The following is a 21,061-nucleotide window of genomic DNA, read 5'->3' as shown; positions in this document are numbered from 1 at the left end:
TCCATTTATCATTCAGATGCCAAGTGAATCCCTAACTCCCTGCCCCAAACTCCTCCTCTGCCTGCTGAACTGAAACAAGTCCTCAAATGCTAGATAAAGGAACTCTAGCCACAAGGTGACGCCTAAGAGACCCAGAAGCCAAGGAAAATGCAGCCTCAGTGGCCAGCTCTGGACGGTGTCTCAATGCAAACCTAAGTTGACAAACTCATCTTGGTTTGCCTGGGACTTTCCTTGTTTGGGCACTAAAAGTCTAATATCCCAGGAACCTTCTCAGTCTTAGGTAAACCTGGATAAGGTTGGCCGCCCTATACAAATATCTCACACAAACACAATACTTTACTATTTCAAGGTACTTGTGGTGGTTAAGAGGTACAAACAGGTGAAAAGCAGGGACTATGAAGTCTGACAGCTCCTTTTTCTTAGCCTTACACAAGTTATTTATCCGTGAGCTTCTGTTTCCTCATCTGTAAAATGAGTATAATGGATCGGAGGATTAAGTGAAATTGTGCATATAAATACTTGACAAGGTGCCTGGTACAGTCTAAGCACTTAATAAATTATTAGCTCTTATTTATAGTAATCAATAATGAAGAGAAAACTGGGCTCAGAGGTTTAATAAGTTGCCCAAAGTAAATCAACTGATTTCAATGTCTGTTTCCCGCTAAGAACGAATCCAAGCTCATTAGAATGTCCTAGGCAATTAAAACGCAGACAGCCTCTCTTTCCAAACCCAGCCCTCTTCCTAGTTCCTTTGTTAGGATAAATGACCATAAGAGTTATTTTATTAAAGGAAGGATGTAGTATTAGAGGTCCCTAACTTCTGAGGTAGCTCAGGATAAAATCGGCCTAGACACAGGCCACTGGAAACTAGAAGGCTATCAAAGGCTGACTTTCTAATCCTTCAAGAGCAAGTGTTAGGCCAAAGAGCTAGCTCAATATAGCTGGAGGAAGAGCGGGAGCTAGACAAGGTGCCTTGGCTCTCTCCCAGAGCTGACAGAAGCTACCAGAGTGGGACCATTCTTCACTTGACCAAACTTTATTGAGCTCCTCGGTGCCAGAGACGTGTCGGGGAAGGGCTAGACAGTACAGAAGTGAAGTAGGAAAAGCCCTGCCTTTTAAGAGCCTTTTGGACAAGGTTAGTAATCAGCAATGAAGAGAAAAACAGGCCCAGAAGTTAAATAACTTGCTCAAAGTAAATGAACCTTCTCACTTGGCTTTCCTCAGACTGTAACAGAGGTGACAACCAGCCTTGGGCACCTCCAGAGGGCTCCCAGGCTGGCACCCATAGCGCAGGTGTGGTATGGCGGGAAACAGGAGGTGGTTCCATCCAGTTTTGCTGGAGGCTAAGGGGGAAGCAGGCAATCTGGGAACGGACACAGTGGGAGTGACCAGTTTATTCAGATCTAGGAAGCTGTGCTTGGGATACTGTTAGTGCCCTTCAGCTCTTTAAAGTCCTAAGCAGGTTTGTTAGCATCACAGTTCCCTGCAGCCCTGAGGACTCCATTCTGGGCCTACAGACTCTCTTAGGGGATCCTGGCTGGCTTTCTGTGGGCAAATCAGACAGATCAAGAGGTGGAGTGGGAAAAGACTGGTGATCTCTCCTGGGTTTCTCTGTGCTCAGCAAATGCCCTCAGGCCAGCCATGACACAGCAGGCAGCTCTCTTGGTTTCCGGAGTCCTCTGATCGCTGCAAAGACACAAGTAGAAAATTAAGAGACATGAAGCTACCCTATCAGGGGGCTTCTTGGCCTCCCATTCGGCCAGGCTGCCTCCCTTACAATCTCCTCATCCCACAGCGCAACTCTAGTTACTTCATTCAGTACAGGTTTCTAGGTGCACAGATGGGCAGGCAGTAGGAGCCCACAGCTTCTAAGAACTGTCTTTTTGCTGTTAGTCAGGCAATGAAAAATGGAGCCTCACTTCATGTACCTCCCATCCTTGGCTACGCCTAAGCTGAGCGATTCAGGGCAGAATCAACTAAACCACTAGGGCCTTTAGCTATACAAGCTTTGAAACCACTAGGCCTTTAGCTATACAAGCTTTGGGGCCTCCAGCTATACAGAGGGGAAAATGGGTTTTGCTTTCCCAGAGATGTGAAAATGATAAAGAGCTTTCTTTAAAGACTTTGGAGGAAAGAGAATGAGGAAAACAGGCATCTTCTTACAGCTATTGTTAGCACCTCGGTCCTAAGCTCAGGGGTCCATCTCTTCTGGCCTCACAGCCCCAAATACCCAGAGTTATCTGCAGGAGAGACACATCCTAAGCTTGGGCCACAGGGCAGGGCCCTGCTCTCATGCCAAAGCCTGTTAGCAGCGCTGCTGTTCTTTTAAAAAAAATGGCACCCCCCGCTCTGTTGGTCGTTCCAGCCAGCAAGTAGGAACCCTCCTTAATCACGTCCTCTTCTCCCACATCTGATCAGGCACCAAACTACGTCTATTGTAGCTCTGGAAAGTCCTTGGATCCATTCGCTTCTCTACATTTTCAGTTATCACCCTATTATAGGTCTTCCTCATTTCTTGTCTGGACTAAAATAAGGTTTCCTAACAGGTCCTCAAAATCCATAATCCACTTTCCACTTAGGAGCAAGTTTTTTTTTTTTTTTTTAAATGTTTATTTATTATTTTTGAGAGATAGAGACAGAGTGCGAGCAGAACAGGGGCACAGAGGGAGAGACAGAATCCACAACAGGCTCTAGGCTCTGAGCTGTCAGCACAGAACCCGACACGGGGCTCAAACCCATGAACCGTGAGGTCATGACCTGAGCCAAAGTCAGATGCTTAACCGACTGAGCCACCCAGGCGCCCCAGCAAGTGATGTTTAAATTTAATCATGTTGCTCCCCACACCTCACTCCTGGATTCAGTGGTCTTCAGTGACGGCCTCAGAATAAGGTCCAGGTTCCTACCTCGCCTCAAACCTGCCCTCTGGGTAGATTGTGCTATGTATCCTTTCCCCAAACCATCTCGCAAACCCAAACCGTCTGCTTAGCTAACCCTTCCTTTAGATGTCAGCTTAAACATCGTTTCTTTAAAGAGAACCCCCAAGCTAGGCTAGTGCGCCTGTTGTCTGTCCTTACAGCACCTTGTTCTTTCCTTTCATAGCCCTTGTCAAAACTGAGATGATGTATGTTATTTAGGAGGTTAATATTTGTTTAGTGTCTGTCTTGAGGACACTCAAGACATATTTGAGAAATAGAAGCTCCGTGAAGGCAGGGACCTATTTTATCCTATTTACTTGCCACTGAATCTCCAGTGTCTAGCACATAGTAGGTGTTCTAATAATATATATCAGCCAATGCACTTATTTTATTTTTATTTGAGAGAGAGTGAGAGTGAGTGCACACAAGGCAGGAGAGGGGCAGAGGGAGAGAGAGAGAGAGAGGATCCCGACACACGGTTTGATCTCATGACCCCACATCATGACCTGAATCGATTATCAAGAGTTGGACGGAGGTTCAACCAACTGAGCCACCCAGGCACCCCAGCTAATGCCTTTAATAAAATGAATGAAAGGGGTGGCCATTTATACTGACCTCTGGAAAGAAGCTTATGAAGAATCCTATCAGAGCACAAGGTATTTCTCTTTCTCAAAGGCAGATGCAGAACTTTTTTTCTGAACTCCAACCCCAGAGAGCCTAAGAAACGGAGAGCGTCCATTCTGTACCTAAAGCTTGGCCATGAATGGGAAGCATGAAGGCTGCAGGAGCCAAAAGCCTGAGAGGAATTAGTTGTATCTGAAACCCAAACTCTTCTATCTCAAGTTCTCACACCACAGTGTCTGGAGAGAAGAGACTGAGGTGCTAAGTGGGCTCCAGAGGTTAACAAGGGAACAACAGCTCATACAGGCTTCTTAATGCGGTATTGAGAACAGGAGGATGTCCCAATTTCTTAGCAACGTGTTCTACTTAGGTGATTGATCCGGGCTGATGGCCTGGCTGTGTCTCAGACTCTGCCTGGACACGTCTCAAATGAACTGGCTTTTTTCAGGAGTCTCCATATCCTCCCCAAGTTTGCCCTGGAAATGACGAGGCCTCCTTGTAGCAACAAGCTCCCTGGGGGTAGGTGGGGAGAAGCACTGGGATAGCTTGTGTCCCTGTCTGAGAAGTTCCTAGCTGCCCATCTCCTGCCTGAGACAGCAGCCAAAGACTCTCACCACAGCAGTATACCCACTGCTGAGAAGCTGCTATGTGCGGTCAGGGAATGTCAAGGAGCTGACCCTCAGCAGCATGGTTATGAAATCCAAGTCCCTTCCAGAGACAGTCTCCCTCCTCTCAGAATGGAGAGCTGCAGCTGGCGGAACACTGGATGAGAACATGGCCTCCGCCCTCGTGCCAGCACAGGTTACAGAGGAGACGACTTTCAGCCCAGGGGTCAGAAAATTGCTTTTAGAGGTCAGTGAACTTATCTGCTCACTACCCACCCCCCCACCTCCCCAGTCCCCACAAGGTTTGGTCTGCCGCCTGAATGCAGCCTCCTTGGAAGCTCAGGGAGCAATCAGGTCACAACAGGACTAGGGTGCAGTGCCCACCATAGATAGGCCTTTGTTCCTAAGGAGCCTACGAGAGCTAGCCCAGGGAACAAAAGAACAAGTAGTTAGGCAGGGCAGTGCACTTCCTCCCCTTCCCCCCAACAGCTGCTGTCTCAGACAGCTGTATCCAGCCTGTCTGCTCAGGCTATTAAATATTCATCAGATGCTTGCTAGCTTTAAACATGCAATGACTATTAATCCAGAGAGCAAGAGATACATGAAGGTTGTGGAGAGAGAAAGGGAAGGCTTAGAAATATTCAATTCTTTTAATTTCACGAATCTGGAAACACAGCACGGGGTATCCATCCTGTACATCAAAGCTGGGAACTACTTTCAGTGTAAGCGGATCTTCTGGTGGCCACTGTAGGTACAGAGAAGAGACCAGGAGGCAGTTAAGTAAGAGCAGAGACATGGGTCTGAACTGCAGCTCTTGGGCCCTTTGGTCATCCTAGCCCGGACTCATCAGTTTCCCAGCCTAATCCCTGCTTCACAGGGTTGTCTGTGAGAATTAAGTGGGTCGCTGCATATGATCATTCCAGTGGAGTTAGCCTAGAATTAAGAGCTTAAAATGGAGGCAGAGACTTCACGCATTCAGGTCCCAGAGTGAGGAAGCAACATTCCTTAAGAGTGAAGTTTCTATCAGAGGGACTGAGTTCTCGTCTCCAATTCACAGGGTGGGTTAAAGGGACAGGATGTGGGAAGCCTCCCATGACATGTGGCAAAGGCCTAACATCCCACCCTCAAATAGCCCAAACGTCTGAGAGGAGACAGGATTATTCTTTCTGAAAAAGGTTAAGAACCAAAAGGCTTCTGGTAGGAGGAGAGCAGAAGGAAGGCAAGGTGAGGGGACAACATCCCTTCACTCTCTGGCAAAGAAATGGTGCCACTTTACCAAACTCTGCCCTTCTGCTTTCCTTTCTTACCTACCTTGGGCTCAACTGCAAACACAGGTGTGTTCAAGTCACTTTCATGCTCAAGGCCTTTAACAGCTCCCTAACCTTTAGGATGAAGACCAAATTCTTTGCCTAACATTTAGCTTTTCAAAATGGGCAGCAACCTACTCGCGCAGCCTCTATTTATAGTTAACATTTACTGAGTGCTTGCTACAGGTCACGTTGACCGTTCTGCAGGCATTCACTCAATCTTTACAACAATGTTATTCGATAAACGATAACCTCTCATTTTGCAGATGATGAAAGTGAGACTCAGGGAGGCTAGCTCACCTAAGGCTCCAAAGCTAGTGAAACTACCTCTCGAGGCAGCAGGCACTGACATTAGTCTGTTTAAAGCCATAATAAGGTGCTAGGTGAATCTGTCTGCCTGGCAAATTCTTGGTTATCCTTTAAGACTCGACTTAAATGTCACTCCCCTTCTCCGATGCTCCCTAAGACTCCTCGGACAGCTCCCCCAGCCTCCTTGATATTCAGTTCAGCAACAGAGCACAACCACACACTACGTGACTACTGAAGACTTATTCTCTTCCATTAGACTGAGCTTCTGAAAGGTAGACACCATAAACTGATGGAGACCGGTGACCTGTAACAGCCAGAATAAGGACCTACGTGGTCTCAGCAATGTTCACTGCAGCAGCAATAATATACCTGCAGAAGCAGCCTCCTTCCAGAGTAGAGAATACTGTATAGGCCGAGATGGTTCTAGCTGACAAGTAAAACTCTTTTTAAAATTCCAGCACAATCTAGTAGTTGAAACTGATCACGGACTCTGAAATCAGACGGCTTGAGCTTGAATTCCAGTTCTGCTACTTAACAGCTGCATGACCTTGGACAAGTTACCTAATTTTTCTGGGCCTCAGTTTCACCATTGTGTAAAAATGGGACAATAATAGCTACTTTATAGGTAGATAAGGTAATACATACACATAGCAAAGAATAAATGTTAGAACTGACAAAATGCAATAGTTAAGATACATTTTCTTTTCGGATTTTAACAGCTGAAATCAGGATGCATCTTACACTTGATATGAAAACAAACTACTGTGTTGGTTTAATTGGCAGTATTTTTTCTTTCTTTGCAGTACTTGATACAGCTTATAAAAAATGGCCTCAGTATCAATGAAATATGGTGTCATCTTACAGAAGCAGTGTGCTCTCAGCATAGAGAATTGACTTCAGTATATAAAAATCCTGAGAGGCACACCCCACAACTTGCTACGCAATGATGGTAAATTACTTCACCTCTCCTAGTATCAGCTGCCTCATTTACCAAATAGGGACACACAGGAGGCATTCAAATTAGAATTAAGAGCTCCTCCCTTAGCCAGGAAGAGCTGCTTATTTTCCCTATGTCACTTTCTCCTTCCCTTACCAAGTGGGGTCAAGATCACTGCATGGAAACAGACCAAGGAAAAATTTAATGGTTATTTTTGAGAAAGAGAGCATGAGTGGGGGAGGGGCAGAGAGCGAGGCAGACACAGAATCTGAAGCAGGTTCCAGGCTCCAAGCTGTCAGCAGAGTCCAACGTGGGGTTCGAACCCACAAACTGCAAGATCATAACCTGAGCCAAGGTCGGACCCTTGGGCCACCCAGGTGCCCCAGACCAAGGAAAAATTTAAATGACTACTTAACAGTAACACTGCCAGCACACAGCAGCCTGTACAGGCTCTCACAAGGCACAAGAACATAGAAAGACGGAGCCCGTGAGCCTTGAGGGACATAGAGCTTTGGGGTTTGAGACCAGGCAGGGAGTATTTAAGTTTCAAAAACCTCAGTGTAAACATCTACTACCACACCACCCCTACTCCCCTATTCACATGGTACAGTGCAACTCTGTGTATGTGCAGGCAAGAGGCTTTTGGGTCTTGACTCTGAGGCTGCTGTTCCTAAAACAAAACACAGTGAGTCTGTTTCATGTTTAGCAGCCAGAGAGCCCTAGCAGCTGCTGAGGCATCCTTACCTTCATTCTTGGCTTGGGACACAGGGTGGAAGGGGGTGGGAGAGAAAGCAAGAAGGGACAAACCCTAAGGCTACTTGAATAACTGTAGTATCCCTAGGTAAGAAAGGGTGAGAGTGTTCCTTTAGCAGCAACAGTCATTGCCATGAACACCCTGCAGGTTTGATAGAAACCCTGGAGAGAGATGGGGACAGGAGCAAAGGATGTTGATAGTGGAAGAAAGGGCACGCAGAGCACAGCCTCTAAGCCTCGGAAGAACTACATATGGCCAAGCATGGCAGCTAGAATAGCTAGCCTCCTTTCCCCTTTAGCAGCCAGAAGTATAAACGCAGGGTAAAGACAGGGTTTGGAGATATCCATATGTGGGATCAAATCCTAGCCCCATGACTGACTATTAGCCTTTAGTGATGCCAAAATAATCCAGTCAGCTATTATTTATTGAGTAGCTACTATCTGTCAGAAATTACTCCAATTATATCAGTAACTTTTAGTAATACATATTTTAAAAGGTAGTAGATCTATATCGCTGTGGTCCATTGGTGTGCCAGTATGGACAAGGGTGCCAAGATCATCCAACGGGGAAAAACAGTCTTTTGAATAAATGATGCTGGGACAACTGGATATCCACATGCAAAAGAATGAATATGAGACTCCCACCTCACACCATATGCAAAAGTTAATGCAAAATGGGCGACAGACCTAAACGTATGAAATAAAACTAGATGGAAATAGGTATAAATCTTTGGAACTTTGAATGAGACAGTGGTATCTATGACAGCAAAAGCACAAGCAACAAAAGAAAATAGATAATTCGGACTTCCATCAAAATGGTACTTTTGTGGTTCAGAGAATGTAAAGAGAAGGGTGCGTGGCTGGCTCATTTTGTAGAGCATGAGACTCTTGATCTCAGGGTTGTGAGTTCAAGCCCCACGTTGGGCATGGAGCCTACTTAAAACAGAATAAAACAAAAACAACCAAAGAAAATAAAAAGATAACCCATGAAATGGGAGAAAAATACTTGCAAATCACCTATCTGACAAGGGTCTAGCACCAGACCATATAAAGAACTTACAATTTAATAATAAAAAAATAGTCCCATGTGAAAATTGATGGAAGATTTCAATAGACATTTCTCCACAAAAGACCTACAAATAGGGGATCAGCACATGAAAAGATGCTCAACAACATTAGTCATTAAGGAAGGTACAAATCAAAACCACAATGAGATACCAATTTACGGCGAGCAGGATAGTTACAATAAACAGAGCAGAAAATAACAAGTGTAGGTGGAGAAATTTGAAACTTCATACATTGCTGGTGGGAACATGGTGCAGCCTCTGGCAGTCCCTCCAACAGTTAAGCAAAGGGCTGCCGTCTGACCCAGCAATTCCTCTCCTAGGTGTACGTGCAAGAAACTGAAAACATATGTCCACATCAGAACTTGTACATTAATGCCCAGAACAGTATTTTTTTAAAAAAATGCTTAGTTTTGAAAGAGAGAGCACGAGCTGGGGAGGGGCAGAGAGAGAAGAGGACACATGATTTGAAGTGGGCTTAGTGCTGACAGCAGTGAGCCTGATGCAGGGCTCGAACTTATGAACCATGAGATCATGACCTGAGCTGGTCCAATGCTCAACCAACAGAGCCACACAGGTGCCCAGTATTTTTTTGAAGTTTGTTTGTTTATTTATTATTTTTAAATGCTTATTTTTGAGAGAGAGAGAGAGACAGACGGAGAGAGAGAGAGAATGAATGAATCCAAAGCAGGCTCTAGGCTCTGAGCTGTCAGCACAGAGCCCAAAGCGGGACTCGAACCCATGAATGGAAGATCATGACCTGAGCTAAAGTGGATGCTTAACCTATTGCGTCACCCAGGTGCCCCTAAAGTTTATTTATGTTGAAAGAGAGTACACAAGCAGGGTAGGGACAGAGAGAAAGAAAGAGAGAGACAGAGACAGAGACAAAGAGAGAGAAGGAATCCCAAGCATGCTCCACATGCTGCCAAAGCCCAATGCGGGGCCCAAACTCATGAACTGTGATATGACTTGAGCCAAAGTCGGACACAAAACCGACTGAGCCACCCAGGAGCCCCACAGAATTTTTCACTATGGCCAAAAAACAGAAACAACCTAGATGTCCATCGGTGGGTGAACGGATAAATAACAAGTGCAATATACATCCAATGAAACAGTATTTGACATTAGAAGGAATAAAGTACTAATACGTGTTACGACATGGATGGAGCTTGAAGACACTATGCTAAGTGAAAGAAGCCAGTCAAAAAAGATCCCATGTTGTATGATTCCATTTACACGAAATGTCCAGAACAGGCAAGTCAACAGAGGTAGGAAGTACATGAGTGGTTGGTTAGGGCTGGGAAGGCAAGTGGATGGGGGAGATGGCTAAGAGGCATGGGAATTCTTTTTGGGGGGTGATAAACATGCTCTAAAACTGAATGTGGTGATGACTGTACAATCCTGTATATATTAAAAACCACTGAATTGTACACTTTAAATGGATGAATCACAACCATGTGATTCTCAATAGGGGATCACATCTCCATATGGTATCTCAATAATCCTAACATGTCTTTTAATTTGTATTAATAGAAGCTAACCAGAGGCTGTAAGCTGGTAGGCTTACGGGCAGCATTTGGCTTGCAGCAGAGGTTTTACAGGGGCTAATACTGATCTGAGTAAACATTAACTGCCAGTATAGGGGTGCCTGGGTGGCTCAGTCGGTTAAGTGTCTGACTTCAGCTCAGGTCATGATCTCAATGTTCGTGAGTTTGAGCCCCGCATCAGGCTCTGTGCTGACAGATCAGAGCCTGGAGCCTGCTTCGGTTTCTGTGTCTTCCTCTTTCTCGGCCCCTCCCCTACTCACGTTCTCTCTCTCTCTTTCAAAGATAAACATTAAAACAAAAAAACAAAAACAAAATGAAAAAACCCAACAACTGCCAGCACATAAAATCCAAATTACTAGTTCTTGAAAATCAGATCTAGGAAGTCTAACAAAAAAACCTTCTGGAACTGGAAAAGAAACACGAATGAAAAGGATCTTCAAGTGCTTGACAGGCTATTTCTTCAGGTGTCCAAGGTAGAACCAGTATAAGTTATCGGAGTGACTCATTCAAAGTGAGGGAACACTTCTAATACTTGCAGCGGTCTTAAATGAAACGGGTTGCTTTTGGAAGTAGTATGCTTCCTATCACTAGTACAAAGTAATGATACAGGGGCACCTGGGTGGCTCAGTCGGTTAAGCATCGGACTTCAGCTCAGGTCATGATCTCACAGTCTGTGAGCTCGAGCCCCACGTCCGACTCTGTGCTGACAGCTCAGAGCCTGGAGCCTGCTTCAGATTCTGTGTCTCCCTCTCTCTCTGCCCCTCCCGTGCTCATGCTCTGTCTCTCTCTGTCTCAAAAATAAATAAAAACATTAAAAAAAAAGAGTAATGATACATGCTGTAATGATACGTGGATGATCCCTGAAAACATTATGCAAAGTGAAAGAAGCCTATCACAAAAGGCACATATTATGTAATTCCATTTATGTGAAACATCCAGAAGAAGCAAATCCATAGAAACAAAAAGTAGGTTAGTGGTTGCCAGGGGCTGGGGAGAGAGGGGAATTGGGAGTGACTGCTAACAGGTATGGGATTTCTTTTTGGGGTAATGGAAATTTTCTGGAATCAAATAGTGGTGATGGTTGCACGGCATTGTGGATATTCTAAAAACCACCAAACTGTACACTTCAAAATGGTTAAAATGGGACGCCTGGGTGGTTCAGTCAATTAAGCGACTGACTCTTGATTTCAGCTCAGGTCATGATCTCACAGTTTGTGGGATCAAGCACCATGTCCAGCTCCATGCATACAGCGTGGTGCCTGCTTGGGATTTTCTCCCTTCCTCTCTCTCTCTCTGCCCCTCCCTTGCACATGTGCGCACACATGCACTCTTCCCCTATCTCAAAATAAAGAAATAAACTTAAAAAAAAAAACAGTTAAAATGATAAATTTTATGTTACTCAAGTTTTATAACAGTTAAGAGAGAAAGGTAAAGAAGACCAAATGTGGGGCGCCTGGGTGGCTCAGTCGGTTAAGCGGCCAACTTCGGCTCAGGTCATGATCTCGCGGTCCGGGAGTTTGAGCCCCGCGTCGGGCTCTGTGCTGACGGCTCAGAGCCTGGAGCCTGTTTCAGATTCTGTGTCTCCCTCTCTCTGACCCTCCCTCATTCATGCTCTGTCTCAAAAATAAATAAACGTTAAAAAAAAAAAAAGAAGACCAAATGAGATAATTCTTATTAACTGCTTAGGATATTATCACACAGTGATGTTAACTACTATTATCAACTTTATTGAGGCCCAGAGAGGGATTAAAGGTTTTGTTTTCGTCAAAACAGAGACAAATGATGAAGCAGAGTCAGGACAGGTCCCCAATCCTGCCTGGCTTATCTAAAGCTTACAGGACTGTAATAATAAAAATTCACAGGTAGTGACAGAAAGCTATAGAAAACACTGGGACTAACTGACTAAGCTACAAACTCAGAAAAAGCAGACCACTTGCTGCAGATCCAGATCTGCCAACAATAAAAACCTGTTTTTCCAGGCACAAATTGTAGGCCAAATGAAGAAAGAAGCATCCCCCCAATTCTGCTCTTAAGACTACCCCAGGGAAGAGTCAAGACTAATTCTCTGTATTCAGGGACTTTCCCCTAAAATTGCCTTGCCGTTCATATAATCAATATCAGACTTAGGACTTCCTAGGTGCCCAGAACCATGACCAACACACACGGTCTTCTGGAGTCTCCAGATCTCAGAGGCTCCTGGGAGAAGCAGGTCAGGAAGACGTGATCTCCCAAGAAGGCAGATATCACCGTCAAAGGCTGTACATGCCTTTGGCCTACTAGTTTGGTCCTTTCCCTTCAGTGCCCTCTTAACCTTAACAACTCTCTTGGGAGCAGAGGGATGAATCATCCACCTAGCTCCTCGACAGCTTCAATCCGCAGGAAGGCTTGCTCAGTTGCCGGAGCCCTCGCCTACCCAAATCAGGGGGTTAACCTTTCTTCCAGAACACCAATATTTACTATATATAGGACACCAAATTGATTGGCCTTATACATACCAAAACTCATTCAGTTTGCCAACCACTCTAAGGTGTACATTATCACCATCTTCCTCCCTAGATTTGGAAATAAGTGGTTTGTGTCAGGTCACTTAACAAAGCTTGGAGATTCAACTCTCTTTGTCATTGTCTCATGCCCTTTCTACTATGCCACACTATCCCTTCTGAGGGATACCTCAGGGTGAGAAATACCTCTTTCCTTAGATTAAAAGCAGTATAATATAGAGAGTTAAGATGTTAGGTTCTGGCAACAAACTTGGGCTCGATTACTAGCCATACTAATTATATGACTCTGGGAAGTACTTAACCTCATTAAGTCTCAGTTACTTCTGTAATATACAAATATTACTGGACAATTGTTTTTTGGCTTCCCAGTACCCGTTCCTTTTTCCTAATAACATTCTGGCTTCCTTTTGCATAATTAGTTTTTTCTTCCCACATCCTGGTAAAGAATGAACATGTGACTCAAGCTAATACAGTCTGACATTCCCTCCCTAGAACTTGAATCTCAAGGGAGAAAGCAAACAAACACAGCTAGAGTTCATTCATTCTTGCAATAGCACCTAAATAGCTAGTCCTGTCTTCAAGAACATTCCAATGATCTACCACTGCTGTCCCAGTTCTCTGCAATCTGGTTCCCATGCCAGATTTTCTAGCCTTCACACTAAATCTGGAGCCCCTAACACATTTCTAATAAGTGCCCTTTTATTTACATTATCTAGTCACTTTGTTGCTTATAACCAATGAACTCCAAATGAAACAGTGCCCCACCTCGTAAGTTATTGACAGGATAGAGTGGGATTTAATAAATAGAAGCTGACACTACGATCATAACAAGTAAATTCAGTATGGATCGTAAACCAACATTTAAACATAGTTGTGTTGTAAATAGGATACGTACAGATGACAGGCAAGAAAAGTGTGCCCACTGATCACCTTCCAGGCCACCGCCTGGCAAAACTATTTTATACTTAGGATAAAAGTCCCACATCCTTAGCAGAAATCACCTTAACCTACCTGACATGGGTCTTCACTACCCATTCTACTCCAGGAAATGCCTCAGGAGTTTTCAATCACCTGAAAATGGAGAAGTAAGAGGTCAGTCTTTTGAAGAGGAAGTTTTAAAGACATACAAAATAAAAGATAGAGATCCTGCATGCAGTTTACACATTACAGGAGAGAAACATGCAACTTTAAAGAAATTTTAAGTAACATTTCATTGTGAATATCAATATGGGGACCTATAGGGGCTCATCCTTGTACATTTTTAAATAGCTGAGCAGAAAGCTTGACTTTGGGGAGCAGCAGGTCTAATCTACATTCATTGAAATTTTACAATGTGTCATTTAAGATGTCAGACTTTGTGCCCAGGTTACATTACAGTTCACTTGTGATGGGCAGGATTATTAAGAGTTATGGCTAATTTATGCGGCAGCATATGGTTTTTCTTTTTACAGCTATTTTTATTAAACAAGTTTTGCAAAGTTTTAACATTAAAATTAACAGCTAAAGAATTGTTTATGCAAGTTGCTGTCACAGTTTATGTAAAAGAGAAATATGTGCTATTAAAATCAGACATTTAGGTTACCTTTGGTTTTTTGCGATGCATGTTAGCTTTACACATCCTGATTCTCTTGCGATAATTTTCCTTTAAAAAGGGGGGTATAGAGTGATCTCTTTTCATCAAAACAAGACATAATGCCCTGAAAGCTGACTTCAAACCATGGTTGAAAATTCAGTTATTTACACTTTATCACAATCTACAAATACATTTTTTTGTTGGTGTGTTTTAAAAAGAAAAAAAAAAATGTCCATCATGCACTGCTGCAGGCAGCTTGGCACTTCATACAAGAGGATTTTTCACCCCCGAGCAGTTTAGGTGGCTCCCTTAGGGAAGGCATGAGAACCCCGAGAATTAACAGAGGAGTGGAAACAGGGCCAACCAATTCCATCATTTCCTCTCTTGGTCTCTCAGGAGGGAGTTCAGAGCCAGCCTAACATGCCAGATCCTGCCCCAGCCCAGCTGATTTGTCAACAGCATCTCTGGGACTGGAAGGGAAACCCTTAAGGGCACCCAGGGTTTGCTGAACTGTCGTATCTAAAGGCAGGTGCTATCTCTTTCCAAGCTCACAGAGGTTATTTGGTGTCACTCTTAGGGCCACCTGGGGGCTCTACAGAAGGTGCAAGCGAGGGTGGCTGGCACTTTAAATACTGAGGCCTATGTGTGGAAACCAATCCAAGTTTCGGCTCAGTTGGGTTTTTTCTCTCCAGAAATTAGAGCTTGTGATACAGGACGGATAAAACTGCTGTCAACAACTTCCAGGGGGTGAAAAAGCTTTGGTTATTTTTAAACTAAAACTTAACAACTCGATAAACTTTTTTTTGGTAAACTTAAAATAAAATCCCCCCCACCACTTTTAAGAATGTCTCCAAATTTTTAACAAGCCCATTAACTTTAGAATTAATTTAAGTTTATTTGAAAGAGAAAACTATTTTATTGTCCACCCAAAAAAAAATGACAATTCATCACATTTACTTTGATTAAAAAAGGACTAAACTTTATTGACAAACTGCTGCAGACATTTTGACATAAGTTTAAGCTACCTATTTAGGCAGACTTACACATGTAGCATTTAATCTTCCAAGAACAAAATGGGAGGACGGTACAAATCCAATTAGGACTTTAACTTATGTACAAAGTGGATTTTGATTCCTTTTTCATTCAGCTGCAGTGTCCCTTTTTATATCATGCTAGTGTTGAGACATACTTCACTAACTACCTTGGGAACAGTTCAATATTGACAACTGTCAACTTAAAAAAAATCATCAGCTTGTGGCTCTAAGTGTCCAAGTGAGCTTTACATGGAGTGCAGAATCTCAGATGGACAAAACACTTTGTCTTTTTAAATACTGAAATTTTAATTATTAGTATTACTATTGAAAGGTTTTTCATGGCTAAAAAGCTCTGCATCAAATTCAATCCAGGTGGCCAGCCCCTCTCCCCAAATCAACCTCTTCAAATCGTACTCCCCGCTAAGTATCTCTCAACACTGTATGTCTGGGGCTAGATTTCAAAACCCACATAATGAAAAAGTCAGTTTTACAAACCTAATTTTGTTGTTGCTGTTGTTTTAAATCAATTAACGTTAAAAATTGCATCAACTATTTAATTCATGAGGATCTTTCATATTAAAATTTAACCTTAAGATTCAACCGCCATGTGCTTTTAAAGGAAACATTTTTAGAGACGTCTGAGCTCACTTTTACATGGTGGCACCTACTGCCGTTAACGTTTGTGATTTTAAATCTTAAACAGCCCTGAATTTTGAAATGTAGCCTAGTTTGGGATTCTGCAACTACAACTTTACGGGATGCCTCAAATCAAAACTAAGAGAAAGTTAACAAGCCTTAAACTTCAGAACCTTTAAAGCAAGCAATGTCACTTTTGAAACTAACAGGTTTGTGGTGTTTTTTTTTTTTTTTTTACTCAACTTCTTTTTTTTATTATAAAAGGTACATTTCTGTTTATATTTAAACAACAAAGAAAAAAAGCATCTACACACTTAAAAAATTAATTCGATATTCCTAAATCTATTTTAACTCATTTTAAAATACTACATACAGAAGCCAGAATGCAGAGTTAAGAATGGAGTAAGGTGGGGAGAAGAAGGGGACCACGAAGAAAAACACTTAGACAATTACTTGTCTGTTGTGGGTAAAGCAACAGGAATCCTGGGAGATACAAGAAATCAGTAACAACTTTGCTCATAACTGATATTTTCCCCTCATGTGTGTTTTTAATAACGTCCATATGGGTGCTCTCTGTATGCTCCCTTCACTGGCCTAGCTGGAGGGGCCTTCAGCGACGGCCTGGTCCCATTCCAGTCGTCTTGGCCTGTGGGGAAAGCAAGAACAGTTTAATAAACCACGTGCCGCTGGCATCTTGGGATGAGCAGGAGTAGAGTATATGGTAAAGATCACCAGAAACACTGCTTCGCTTCCAGTGTCATGCCACCTCCCAGTGGTCCTTGCTTTTTTGCTCTGCTTGGACCTCCTGAACAGTTTAGTTCATTTTCCAGCTGTAGGGCAATTTGGAGTGGGCAGACGAGAAACAGCTCAGAAAAGACCTGGAGTCATCTACAGCAAAGAGGTTCTCCACAGGCAACATGATCTCTACTCCAGGATAACCCAATACCTGGATAAACCTGACACCTTACTCAAGACAGTAAAACAAAAATCAGTCTCAGTGGGTCCACGACGCCCTTTTTCCTGTTCCCAAAGGAATTTGGCAGAAAGCCTCAGGTAACGTGGCAACTTTGGGAAGTCTTTCAGAATGGAAGTAGGCAGCTCCCTTTCCAACAGCAAGTCAGGTTTCCCTGTTGAGGCGTGTCCTCTGGCTCTCTGGGAGAAGCAAACAAGGGCCACATTTCATGAGGCCTCCTCACCAACAGAGCTGGTCCACTGCTCTGGTGGAGGGAAGTACAACAGAATGCGTTTATAGCACTGATGAAGAGAATTCACTATTTTCTTTCTTAGGCAATAGCCCAGACAAGCCAGACACCATGGTTGACATCCTCAAATGGTTTTCCTTTGTCACAGGGAAAAGCCCGAGGGAGGTATCACTTACTTCTATAGCTGACCTTTCAGGAAAAAGAGTTGTGTTTATGAGCTTATTCTTCCCACTCGCCCCCATACTTTACCCAAGCCAGTTCATCCCTGAAGTATTTCTCCAGCTGCCTGCATTCACAAATAAGAGCCTCCATCACTATAGGTCTCAAACCTCTATGTGGATCTAAAGTCCCAAAGAATCCTATCTAAGCTTGTTTATACCCTTAGTGTAATAGGTATATTACATCCATCACTTTCCAAGTGGCTTCTGGTACCAACAAGACGGTTTATTTTTCTAATTCTGTTTATAAACGCAGAAATCGTAACAGATTAACTGTGGCAACATCATACCAGGAGCAAAAGAGGCAGCCTGCCTCTTTCAGTCCAGTCTCTTCTCTGGCAAAACAGAAATGTAATTTAGTCAAACACATACAGAGGCCCCATTGTACTGTCTCGCCGATGGAGGGAAATACCCTAGGGCAATCCCACCGCCCTTCTAAATAGTGGCATGCGAGCAGAGCGGTGCAGTGTTACCGATGGCAACTGTCCAGTACCATTTAACGAGAACTGGTAAAAAACTATTTCCCTGGGCAAGCAGCTGACTGGCTACTACATACTGTGCTGAGGAATTAAGCTCAGCTGGTCTCAGCTCGAAAAGGCTCCCCACCCCTTCTTTTCAACCAGGGGTAAGGGGAGACTGTTAACTAGTCTGTTAAGATGACCTGTCAACTGAGGAGCCCCTTGCCAAGGACTCTGGAATTCCCTCAGGTATGCTGAAAATACATGCATTTCAAAGGCTGCTCTCTCTGCACCCACTGCCACATGGCACTCCCTATGGGGCCCATTAACCCAGGGCCATAACTGGCTCTTGAGGACACTCTTGAGCAATGTGTTTTCAACTAAACCTCAGGGAAGACAGCTTGGTCCTGCTGCCATTCCAGCCTCTATAGCTCTCTTGGGATCAAGGACTGACCTGACATGTCTCCAAGCCAGTAAGGAGCTTGGTGCCAGTACTGCCCTGACCTGGCTCCAGCCCCTAAGGCCTCAGATCTGAGACTGACAGGCACTATTCTTGCATCCAACCTGCCCTGGCCAGCTACTTGCCATCTAGCTCCCCTTCAACTAACATTTCCTCTACATAGATTCTTTTTGATGAGAGCTAAAACTGTTCTTAAAAAACAAAGCGGGGCCGGAGAATAAAGCTAGATACGATGAAGTTCTTGTTATCTACCAATGTGGCCTAAGCACCAGCAGCAAAGGCCCTGCAACATGACTTAGGCCTAGCCATCTCTCCTGACCTGAAGTAGAAAACGATCAACACTGGCTTAAAAGTCTGCTGTTCCAACCTGGCCAAGCTGGACCTGGGCCCTAGTTTAAGACATCCGCTTAGCTTTCCAAGAGTAACAGTAACCCCATCTCACCTTAAGAGCTCCTCTTTCTATGGCACCCCACACAATTTAAGTAAGAGCAGCACTGCTATTGTCACATCTCCAACATCTCAGCTTTCTGAAGTCTTCTCCTTAGGTGGGTGACTGGCGGACCCCCAATAATCCAGTCACCAGCACTCTCCCTGGCACTTACTTGCACATTCTGCCCACCATGGAAATAAAGACATACCATAAGCTTCATAAGAATCTTGAACCTCCCCATGTCCATAGTCATAATATTCTGAATCCCTGAAAGTCAAAGACAGAGTGTTAGAGAGCTCGAGAGTTAAGTCTGTTTTGGTTTCACTTCCCCCACATCTCAGTCATTCTACTACATGTATAATACAGGAAAACGCTAATTCTGCTCCATCACCAAACCAGAAAATACTTCTAAAACATGTATGCGCTATGCATTTATAAAAAAATGACAATAGCAGAGAAAAATGGATACCACATAATTTAAAGTGAAAAACCAAAATTCTAAACTGACCATCTTAATCACAGTGCACACAAACACACATTTATAGGGCTCGCTGGAAAAGAATACACAAACATGCTGTTCTGTCCCCACTGTAGAATTATGAGACACTTACAATCAATCACAGATACGATGCATATACACAAAAAAACGTTATTTAAGAAAAGTGCAGAAAATAACCTCACTTATGGTAGTGGGATTCTAGCTTCCTTTTAAACTTTAATGCACCTTTAATGTGGCTGTGATAGTTTTAAATAATAAATCAAAACAATTTTAAAGGCATTTTCCCTTTATTTCCATGTGGTCACGGCTCAGGAATTTTCCATCTGCTATTTCCAGATTCTACACCATAAGATTCACAGTTATCTAAATGAAACAGATCCGTGTGCCTTACTGACATGGAAAGCAAAGGAGATACCCTCCAACGAGAAGCCACATCGCTCCCTAGATGTGTGCTTCCTAAATCTCTGTTGCTCCAGCTCCCTCCATCCATCCCTAGGACACGAAATGGCACTTCTGTTGCCTGACTCACCCTTGGCTCTGGCTGTAATAGCCTTCGTAGCCTTCATAACTCTGTTCTGCATATGTATCATCATATCCCTAGAACAAATAAAAGGATACCGAAAGTCAGAATCACACAGAGTAGGGGAGGTAATTACATCCCATGGGAGTATGGCAGGCTTCTGGATTAATAGAATGCGGAATTTCCCTCCAAAATTAACACCCACTGTGGAATGGCTGAGAGAGGAAGGGTTATTTTCTTTTTAAATGAAACAAAACTGGACCACCAACCAACCAAACATGTGGGCAGGAAACAAGGTAAAAAGTTGAACTTCAGCATTATCAGTAGTAACTAGTGAAAAAACCCCTTAGTAAAACACTGTATATATCAAGGCACAGCCTATTTCCTGTTTAATCTATTCACACATAGTAAACCATGCTTAAAATGGAAAAATCTTCTCGTAGTGTAACAGTCACTACAAGAGAGCAGACTCCAGATCTTACAGGCAGTCCCTGCCACCTATGTTAAGGGCCTAGGTCCTGTCATTCAACTGCCTTTGGCAACCTTCTAGGTATTGGGAAATGGCACATTGTTCAAACTTCTTACATATTCTTCATATGTTTCTGGTGCAGGGGGTGGAGGCAAAGGTATTCTCTGGATGCCTGCTGTCCGCGCTCTTGGTGCTGGCGCACCCCTCACTGTAGGTGGAGGTGGCACTCCTCGAGTCACGGTGGCACCTCTGGTGATGGCTCCTCTCACTGGTGTACCACGCACCAGAGCCCCCCGAGGTGGTCCAACACCACGGCCCCTGCAAAGGAGAATTTATTTTTATGTTTTTAAAGGATAAACTTAAAAAAAAAAAAGTATTTATTTTGAGAGAGAAAGAGAGAGAGAGCGAGCGAGCGCACATGTGAGGGCACGAGAGGAGCAGAGAGACTGAGAAAGAGAATCCTAAAGCAGGGTCTGTGCTGACAGCACAATATGGGGCCACATGGGGTTCAAGCTCACAAACTGTGAGATCATGACCTGAGCCGAAATCAAGAGTCAGACATTCAATGGACATTCAGTTGGACTGAACCACCCAGGCGCCCTGGAAAATTTACTTTAAATAGAGCTTTTAAAACATAGGTTAGTTTAATGTTCAGATTTCACGATGCCTTAAATCAACTATTATTATAACACACAGGAATGTATGGGTGGGTAAAGGACCCAGTCCCACTGTGGACCTGTGAATGTCTCATCAGCGGACTACCACTTTGGGAAGTCTGAACACTCTATTAAAGGTCAGTCACAGGTAAAATTCTAAAGTCAGAGACCATTTTGAAAATGCTAGAACTGTCCAAAATTAAAAAAGCAGAAGTTTCAACAGGACAGCTGCACTTGACTGTGACCAAAGTGCCAACATCTACTATTCCACTCTTGATGGTACAAATCCTGAGGCCCCCTTCTAAGCTGGAGCACCACTAAGAGAGAGATGCTACTGGCAGTCAAAT

General features: G+C 43.7%; 1 protein-coding gene across 3 annotated transcripts in view; it reads right to left on the bottom strand.

The window, feature by feature from the left end:
• Positions 1-1,376: 1,376 nt before the first annotated feature.
• The window catches only part of KHDRBS1 (KH RNA binding domain containing, signal transduction associated 1), a 38,895-nt gene continuing 19,210 nt past the window's right edge, over positions 1,377-21,061 (bottom strand). Inside the window, exons 6-11 of one of the 3 annotated variants that reach the window (XR_006205511.1) lie at positions 20,175-20,376; positions 19,599-19,666; positions 18,779-18,837; positions 16,256-16,448; positions 13,571-13,630; positions 1,377-1,686 (exon numbers count right to left, since the gene is read on the bottom strand). Coding sequence is in view for 1 of the 3 variants with exons in the window: in XM_042948980.1 (XP_042804914.1) it covers positions 16,351-16,448; positions 18,779-18,837; positions 19,599-19,666; positions 20,175-20,376 (427 nt within the window). In the remaining 2 variants the exon portion in view is untranslated. Of the gene's footprint in view, positions 1,687-3,462; positions 4,887-13,570; positions 13,631-16,096; positions 16,449-18,778; positions 18,838-19,598; positions 19,667-20,174; positions 20,377-21,061 lie in introns of those variants that run through there. The other 2 variants (XR_006205512.1, XM_042948980.1) reach the window with 2 other exon arrangements.

This window comes from Panthera leo, chromosome C1 (genome assembly GCF_018350215.1).
Source record: "Panthera leo isolate Ple1 chromosome C1, P.leo_Ple1_pat1.1, whole genome shotgun sequence".
Lineage (NCBI taxonomy): Eukaryota > Metazoa > Chordata > Mammalia > Carnivora > Felidae > Panthera > Panthera leo.
Note: the sequence above shows the minus strand (reverse complement) of the source record. Positions and strands in the feature narration are given on the sequence as shown.